Raw genomic sequence first — 9,579 nt, 5'->3', positions numbered from 1 at the left:
TGAGACTTAAAGTACTGCACTTTGTGGCTAAATGTCATCCACTCACTGATTCACCAAAGATGCTTATTGCTGTAGGTTCCAGACAGGATGAGAGAAAGGGAAAAAAGAGAGAAACATCCCGAGGGAGGGCTTAACAATGCACATGAGATCCGTGCTAACTCCAGCAATGATCTCTTCTCAAAAACTGACTCAAGTCTACTCTCTGTATGAATGGGAGGATGTTCAAGGACAGTGAGAATACCAAAACGTGACAATTCAGCAAATAAAAAGTGCCAATCGACAAAGCAGTGGCAAACACAATGGAAAGATCAATGAAGGCCAAACGATGTATGGTATAGTTACCTTTTATTTATTCTTCCAGCTGTTTGTCCAGTCTTTCCAGCAAGTTCACAAAAAGTCTGACTTTGAATACATAACATTTGGTATTACTTTTAGGACAGTGGATTATATATGCAGATGAATGAAGGCTTGACTCTCAGTTTGTGATTTAAGGACCTTTGGAAATTCGTGCATTAGCAGGGCTTAGTAACTCAAGACTTACTGCATTCTTTCAGTCAAAACTAGGACAGTGTAGAGTTTAGGCTTTTTGATATGTTTGCAACATTGCTGTTTTTCTCCTACGTTTTGTAGTTCTCATAAGCCAAGGAAAAATAGCCTAGGTCTGACTGCTCCCTTCAGTTGCATATATCACATAATAGGGAAGGAAGTGCTGAGAGTCTCGGTGCTGCTAAACCGGCCACAATGGAAATTATAATAAAACAGGAGATAGCAGAAATAACTCCCAACTCATTAGACCCAAGCTTTTGTGGCTAATTTAATGCCTTCAATGGATATTTGGCCTGTAAATACAAAATTTATATAAAATTATGCAAACAAACCATCTCTTCTGGTATAGTATTTATATGGTAATTCTCCAGGAGAGAAGCTTTCGTTCGTTTCAGTGTCTCCCCTCTCAATACCCCATCTGGAGAGCTAACACTCCCAACACTTCTGAGAACTATTAGAAAGGAGACCCCTAAAATATCATGTAGGTCAAAGAGTGAAGGGTGACCTTGAAATAAAGGAAATGTTCATCAAGTTTAACAAAAAATGCCTTTTCTTCTAATCTGAAAATTGATAGGCTTATCTTAAACACAAATAGTACAGTTTTTCATATTTTCTAACTTTTTTTCTTTTTTCAAATACTACCAATTGTAGCATGATGTTGAAATTAGACTGAAACTATTGATTAGTTTCTGTGTATGTTGGTGACACAATGACTTTCTGGTTTAGGCTTTTTGTACCCTCAAAATATTTTTTTGCGTGGCTTCTAAAACTCTTTAATAATAAAGCAGTTCACTGTCCAAAATTCCTAGGATTGATGTGAAGGATGCATTTTTGGTTGAGAATAAATCTAAATTCTGAAGAGTGGACCTCTTTTCAAACTATTTTGCAATTGTTAGCCTTTGAATTATGATAACTTCTGAAAAGATAAAAAAAAAATAAATAACTGGTGCCACTTGGGCAATCAGGTATATAAAGCACACACTTTGTTCATGGGGCAATCAGTACAACACCAAATCAAAGACAAAGTAATAAAATGTAAGATGCTAGGAATGTACTGATGCAACTTAAGGGTTTGGTTTATACCTTTTGAAGATGGCTAGAGATTGTTTCTATCAGATTTTGAACACTATGAGAACAAATGTTTTTCATTAGCCACTCTCCTTCTCCCACCTCATTCACAAGGTTGGCTTATTCTTGCATATGTGTCTGTGGCTTTGGCTTTTACCTGCAGAAATGCAGACGTGAGATCATTCCAGTATACGAAACAGTATTTTGTTCTTAGTCACCTGAGGTTGTTCAGTTATGATTTTGCTATTCACATAAAACATTACCTTCCACATCTGCTCTAAGCATACAAAAGCCTCATGCAATGTCTCCACAAGGGAATGCAGGCTCAGACCTTTGAAACCGCTGTCAGTCCTCAGATAATGCACTGAGAATCACAAAGGGGTGGCTCACAGGACAGAGTATGCCTTCTCTGCAGAATTACAATAAAGCTTCCGATTTTTTTTCTGATTTCCAGCTTAGAACTTCAGTATTAAACACAAATTAAATTTTGCCCACAAACTAGCTAAAAATACTTGCAGTTTCTAGAGGCAAATTATTTGCATAATTCTTAATTATTAAGCTTCACTACTCAAAACCCATCTGTATTTCCTAGGTGAATATAAACCCTGAAAAGCACTATTTTTCATGCAAAATAACAAGCTGTAGAAAGGGTAGGAGAATACTGCCAATCAAGTAGTTTGACGAGACTTCCTTGCATGTGATGCTACAGTGAATAATTTAAAATTAAATGTTTTCCAGTTCCCTGTATCATCTGTACACTGTTCATTTAGTTCCTTGTATTTAGCAGAAGTAGGGCACATTTTCCAGATACCATTTATAAGCAACACAATCTGTTAAGTTTATTCCTTACTGGAAAGTACCTTCACAAATTAATTAGGGAAGTGACATTGTGACCATTAGTCCCAACTGGTGTGCCTGACACAAGCAAGCAAGAAAGGATGAATTGGTGGGATTTTGCATTTGGCATTTCAGAATTAGGGGAGGTAATGTTTCCAGTTATATACAATTAAAAATATTTTCTGAGAAGATATGCTGAACTTAAGCATTAAGCTAAATACCTATAGCCCTACATTATTTCATCAGCTATTTTCCAAGACATCATTCATTGCTTTGCTGAAAGTTTGCTTCTTAGCAGTATTTATCTTATTTGAAAAATTACAAGTCTATGAAAGAGCTTTATTTTGTTATACTGGTTTATATAACTAGTTACTTGCATGTTGTTACTAAAGAAGTAGAACTTTTTTGTAATGGCAAGGGGCACTCATTAGGAAAACACCAAAATTTTACAGCTGGAAATAAAAACAAAGCATAAAAGCCTAACATTTCACATAAAATGAGCTTTCACCAGAAGTATTAGAAAAACCACTAAACCTCAAACACCTTGCCATATTAACTTCAGTTGGAAAGGCACTGAGAATTGAAGTGTGCAACTCATATCCATACCTGTGAGAGTAACAACCACAGTGAGACACAAACCTCCAAGGCAGAATATGGCACCGTACAGTCCATTAGGCATTCCTGGTACATACGGCAGTTCTATGTTTTCTTAGGATAAGCTGAAAATGTTAACTAAATATACACATTACATCATATTTCCATGGGGAAAAACAATCCAATTTAGACCATCTGAGGACAAGGAAACAAGGCATAACATACAGGACATTGATTGTTGGCACAAGAAAGTGTTATCATATCAATACACACCCTTTTACATTTAATCCAATAGATATATAAAGGAATGGTGAGGGCAGAGGCAAAGGGGCAGGACTAATATCAAATATTCAGGTCTAAGCATGCTAGCGAGGTCTTTGTTTCAAAAACTGAAGCTACCAAAACTAGTTCAGAGGCAAGAAAGCACCCATCAAGACAGTCCAACCCATTTCCAGGCATTCTTCTGGGCTGACATGTGCAGACTGAAGGATCTGTCCAGTATAGTTTCCATGCCCAAAGCTGTCTAAAGCTTCCCGTTAGCAAATGCTGCCTCCTGGAACTGAGGGACAAATGTCTTGAAATATGTCCTAGTGAAAAGAACAGAAAATATATGATTAAGAAGGAGTAATTTCAAAAGCATGAATTGAAGCACTTGATGTTTCCCCTATGTGGAAAAGGCTTTACATATGGTACAAAAGCCCCAAAGTCCAACAAAGCAATGGAGCAGGAAAATAGTGAAGGGAAGTCAGAATACATGTAGGAGATAAGCTCTTTATCTGTCTCAGAAACCATGACACAGTACTGTCACTGCTGATGTCAGCAGTTTACATAAAATGCAGCAAATAAATACTAACAACACTGTATGAACTGTAATTCCTTTTATTAAACTTCAAAATTTATAGGACAATGTTCTTTTTTAAAGTGTGCTTTGTATATTTTGGATCTTAGTCTGTCTTCTTTACAAAGGATCAAGTGACTCATAAATCCATAAAATGAGCTAATCCTATGTATCCAAAACTGAGTTAGAACTGTACCTTTGAGGGTTTTTTGCTGAGAGACTCAACCACGTAATAAATATATTTTACATGTCTCATGGATGCTCTTTACTTGCCAGTTATATTAGAAGTTGCTTCATCATTCTGCTTTTGGTTTCTGCCTACTGCATTTTGCACCAAACTTTAACTTTCTTCTTTTTTTTTAATCTTTTCTATTTCTGTCATTGGTCTCTATAAATTTCTGTCCTGTTCTCCTCACCAGGAAGAAATTGTAAGTGAGAATAGCCACAATGTCATTTATTAGATTCCTGATCTTTCTGCTGGTTTACCTCCTGAAACAAACCCACACTGATCAGCTTCACAATCATGATGTGTTTCATAACTGCAGTAGAAGCTTTGGCAATCAGTGAACAACAATCATACTTCCTCACACCTAAAAACGTTGCAAGACCATGAAGAGAACGCTCCTCTCTCTTTGTGAGGCCGTGCCTGGCAAATTAATTAACAGATAGCTGCAGTCAGCTTTTGTGCACAAGCTGTAAACACACACGAGAAGCTGTCCAAAGGTTAAAAGAGCAATAGAAAATAAAAGCATTTCTGGACTGAGGAGCTGATCCCAGAAATGGAAACCAGAAAGACTACAACCAGCACACACATTTTATAGCATATACAGATTGTGCTGTGTATTTACAGAACACACTTTGGTTTATTGAAGCAAAGTTCAGAAAACAACCCTCATAATCATGCCTGCAAAAGTGATTGTTCATGCTGGCACACACATGTACATAAATCAGCTGAGAAGGTCTGCCTGTCCCCTGATCTCAACAGCTGAGTGCCATTTCTGTATCTGTGTTTTTTCTACCATGCGTTTGAAATTGTAGCTTTTATAAGTCCAGTTTAATTTTACATATTTTGCTAGCTCAAGGAGCACCACCTGCATGTTGCCAATGAAAGGATCTATTCTTTTTACTTGTCCTTGCTTTATCTGTCCTAATATTTAATTATGCTTCTCTGCTTGCTTATTTTAAATAGCTTCTCTCTTCCCCTTTGATAGCTTCTCTGCAGACTCTCTTCCATGCATGTGATCTTAATTGACTTGATAAATGTTACTTAAAACTTCCCTCTTCCAAAACTGTAGAAATTCTTAATCATTAAATGGGATACAATCAGAACTATTTTCCTACATTTTATTTCTTTTCCTTTATAGCATTTCTGTGCTTTGTATTAAACTCACACTTTCTGCATTATATGCAGTAATTATACATGCCTTTTCTGTTAGCTAGATTCCAGAATGAATGCTTATGATACCACAAACACCCTCCCACACCAACTTTATCTACACCTGCATCCTTTCTTTTCACTGACTCCTGCAGGAGAGCTTGTATACTTTGCTGCAAAACTAAGTCTAACACCTCTCTACATTCTGATCAGATGTACTGTTTCAAAGAGGATGTTATTTCACTGGTAGTTCATATGAACCTCTTGGTGATGTTCCATACACTACAAAAATTCCTTTAGTGCTTCATCAGTTTAAATGTCTACTTTTTTTTCTTTTTATACCTTAAATCACATGCTTAAAGTTGTCCCCATCATTTTTGTCTTCTCCAGACTGAAGCAAATGCAGTACCACAAGTGTCCTCAGCTTATGTTTCTCCATTTCTGTCCCTCTCCCATACACCTTAAGTATCTCAGATGAAACAAAATCAGAGGTAAATACGATTCATCACACATACACACACACACAAAAAACCAGAATTAACACCACTCCCTTAACCCCCCAAACCAAAACAAAAAAGGCCCTGCTAGGAGATCCAAAAGCCCCAGGATATCTGACAGGACTGTATCAGCTACAGCACACGTAGTAGACTGAGGAGGAAAGATGGGGAAGTAGGAGAAGGTAAGTGAAACTCCTTAATGAACACTGGAAATTTTTTTCTAGATTTTTTCTTTTCATCCAAAGTTTGGGACAATACCATGTGTTAAAATACCCGAATTTGCTGTGAAATGGAAATTACAACACTTTAATTACAACAATCTCTGCAGATTACCAGTACGGAGGAAAAGAAGCACCAATCACCTTCTGAGTAAATTTCATCTATTGATCATCTGACACTGAAGTCAAAGTGCACATGTTTCTGCCCAAACAGGACCATGACACAAACTATTATGTCAGAACAGACGACATGAAATAACTTTAAGAGAAATACAAAATTTTTGAAGGACAATACTCTGCTATAGACTGCATGGTAAAGGTATCTTTCACATGCAATGCTATTCCTTATAGAAAGATTTTAAACCAAGAGACAACACTCATGCTCCAGCATCCTATAAATACAGGCACAGAGAAACAGTGAATATAAATAAACATGGACTTTGGAAAAAGATATATTCCTCATACTCTATTGATATTAACACATTCACAAGAATTTACACCCTCAATAACTATTGATCTATGCTATACCACAGGAATTAATACAAAAACATCAGATTTTTTTTTTTTCCAGAAACTTTGCCACATGATATTCTCAGGTTATCTCCAAACTATTTTGAAATTACTTTTTTATACACTAGATATGCTTTCCGCTCTGGGTTTTTTAGTAACAGCTCTGGAGAACTGTTGTTAAAAAACCCAACAACAGTAATTTGGGTACCTGTTGAATTACACTGAAGATGAAGGAAGCTTACTAGACCTATGGTCTCTCAGGGCTATGTCAAATGGCAGAAATCAGCTTTTGATCAATGCCTTTTTGCCTTTCTGGGAAAGATGGAGTTCCTTCTTTCTCCAGCTTTCATTGACCATGTTCCTGGTAAGTCTGTATCACACTGACCTCACACCAAGCTCAGAAGACTTGCATGAATTCTCCTGTAAGTACACAGAAACTCATCTGTACAAAGTACACAGATACGCTTTACAATCAACACTCATGGGAAAAAAGTAAAACGCACATTGAGTGTTGCATCCTTCTCACAGTGGTTTAGATCTCAGCTTAAACAGTGTTTAAAAAGTTGCTTTCTTTTCAGCTTAGAGTGGGTGCCAATCTTCATACACTTATGGGCATATGTCTAACTCTTTGTTGAGCTTCTTATAAGACTCCATTGTTTTTTGTCTATTCGTTTTTGTTCCCTCAAATGGTCATTTTCCAAGTTCAAGGTAGTAAGTTATGAGGTTTCTATGGAAATTTTTCTTCATCACTCCAGAAAACAACACATTTGCTGTAGTTAACTGCTATACCTACTTGACACAGTACAATGAATTCCAGGTGCTACGCTCAAGGACGTCTGTTGAGAGTAAAGCACTTCTCTTTCCTTCACCTTATTATCCAGTGGAAAGAAAGTCCTGCTATTATTGCAAGTGGTGAGTATCTGAAAGAAGGTAAGAATCGGTTCACCTGCTGTTTACATATTTTCTAGTGATATGAAACACTGAGTGCGGCACAAGGTCTCCAGAAGCCCATACATGTCTAAATCCCAGGGTGTGGGTTTGTCGAGCTTAAAACATACTTGACTCAGAATTCACATGCTTTTGTGAAATTTCATTATAATTGTGCTGTTTTTTCCCCCAGGGTAAGTTAGTGCTGGGTTTTTTAAGTACAGCGTTTAGAAAATCTGCATTGACCACTCAATAACACCTTTTGCCTTCACATATCTATGGTGAAAATCTGCAAAGATTTTAAATTATGTAGCTGCAATCTCCCATCAAATAACACTTCCCATGTATTTATGGTGAAAACATTCTAAACACCAATACACTTGATTTCTGCTGTTGCTTTTGCTCGACTGGTACTACAGCCAACTATACAATTATGTTCTAGTTACTGCTACTGGTGTAATAAAGTTAAAAGGCTTGTTTAAGTGTTTCTATTTCTCTTAAAATCTTCATGTGCTGAATTCAGAGCAGAATATCAAGACTCAAATTCTGTGAGGAAAAAAGTATACACAACGTTGTATCAGTGAGATTTCCGCTTTTTATTTCTGAGACAAGGACAATCATCATGGGGTGATGAATCATCTTCCCAAGTCATTCACAAAATATATTCCCCTTAAACTCCTCAGTTTATGACTGCCAAGATTTCCAGCATACCGATTTCAAATTCACCCATGCTAGCCCTATTTGCACTCATGTTTTATTTGTTTCAGCTCAAGATGTGGGACTTTCGAGTGCTTTTTCCATCAAGAGATGATTTGAGGAAAATGAAAGGGATGAAATCATATGATGGTCTATATCAAGAACAGATTTAGCACTACAGCAACAGTTCTACTACCACCACCACAGTGTCCTTATTGGCAAATTAAAGCTCTTGAGGCACAATCTTCATCTTTTCACAAAGACATAAAGACCTTCTCTCACTGCATTAGGCACATGTATTGTGCTCCTTCTCATCTGAAGGCAGACTCAGGTTATCGCATTCAGATTTTTTTCCTACTACTGGCTTTGAGAGCAAACTTTATTCTTAAATACCACCCATTATTTCAATATTTTACTTAATTCTTGAAATATTTTTGTAAGCACTGCAACTGTGGTTTAATTCTGTAAATATTTGGCTCTAATTGTAGACCTTTAGTGTCTTCAAAATCATAGTAGCCAGTGTACTTGACAAATATATCCATTTTCTCCTACTCTAGGCAAGGCATACAGGAAAAGATAAATTCTTCAACTTTTCTAAGTTAATAGATCTGACAGGAGTAGGCACTCCTGTAGTATGGTGATCTCTGCATAGTTCTACTCCTTCCAAGTCTTCTGGAGTAAGGTCTGTACATAGTATCCCATTCTCCTCAGTAATTTTCTATTGTCTGAATTGTCCAGCAGGGAAACTGAGTTTGTTTGAATAATCCTGAGGTAAGGACTGAATTGTATCCTGTCCAGCTGTATGAGATACAACCAAGAAACCCATGTGTTTGTCACAGCTGCTGTCCACTTCTTCGAAAGGAATTGTACCTCCGGGATTTACATAATTTTGCATCCCATCTTTCTTTCCCGCTGTACCCTAGAAGAACTGCTTCAAGGCATCTATAAGTTTCTTCAAATCCACTGAATCCTGACAGAAAAACATCAACTCCATAGATGACTGATCTTCATAAATTAGGTAGAAGAACAGTGTTCTCTCCTCTTTCAATTAAATTTGGTGAAAGCAGGAATTAAGAAGGGTGTAGGTCAGAGTGAAGGATAGACTGAGGCTTCTTGAGGTTTTTGATCTGTTCTTTCCAGACCAGTATTATTATGCTGACACTTTGCAATAAAATCTTGTTATATAAACTGTTTCAACACTATAGCCATATTAGAATTATAAAAGAGCTTCTCCAGGCTTTATCGACGTCACCTGATTATTCACTTTGTGAAGTAGAAAGTATTTTTGCATGGATCACACATACATATGTAGAGTGCCTTTGTATTTTTATGTTCCTGTTGAAACTTGTTTTGACACAGTGAAAACTTGTTTTGAAAATACTGAACACCTACAACAATACCTTCTGGATGCCAGATGAGAGGATTTGTCCTCCCATGACCACACAGGCACATCCAGCTGATTACGTTCATGTA

General features: G+C 36.9%; 1 protein-coding gene across 2 annotated transcripts in view; it reads right to left on the bottom strand.

The window, feature by feature from the left end:
- Window positions 1–328: 328 nt before the first annotated feature.
- Window positions 329–9,579, bottom strand: part of BABAM2 (BRISC and BRCA1 A complex member 2) — a 163,833-nt gene continuing 154,582 nt past the window's right edge. For both annotated transcript variants that reach the window (XM_066316048.1, XM_066316047.1), the window contains exon 12: window positions 329–3,632. In XM_066316048.1, coding sequence (XP_066172145.1) covers window positions 3,569–3,632 — 64 coding nt within the window. In that variant the 3' untranslated portion in view covers window positions 329–3,568. The remainder of the gene's footprint in view (window positions 3,633–9,579) is intronic.

Source organism: Sylvia atricapilla, chromosome 3 (genome assembly GCF_009819655.1).
Source record: "Sylvia atricapilla isolate bSylAtr1 chromosome 3, bSylAtr1.pri, whole genome shotgun sequence".
Classification (NCBI taxonomy): domain Eukaryota; kingdom Metazoa; phylum Chordata; class Aves; order Passeriformes; family Sylviidae; genus Sylvia; species Sylvia atricapilla.
This window is presented reverse-complemented; position numbering and strand designations above follow the sequence as displayed.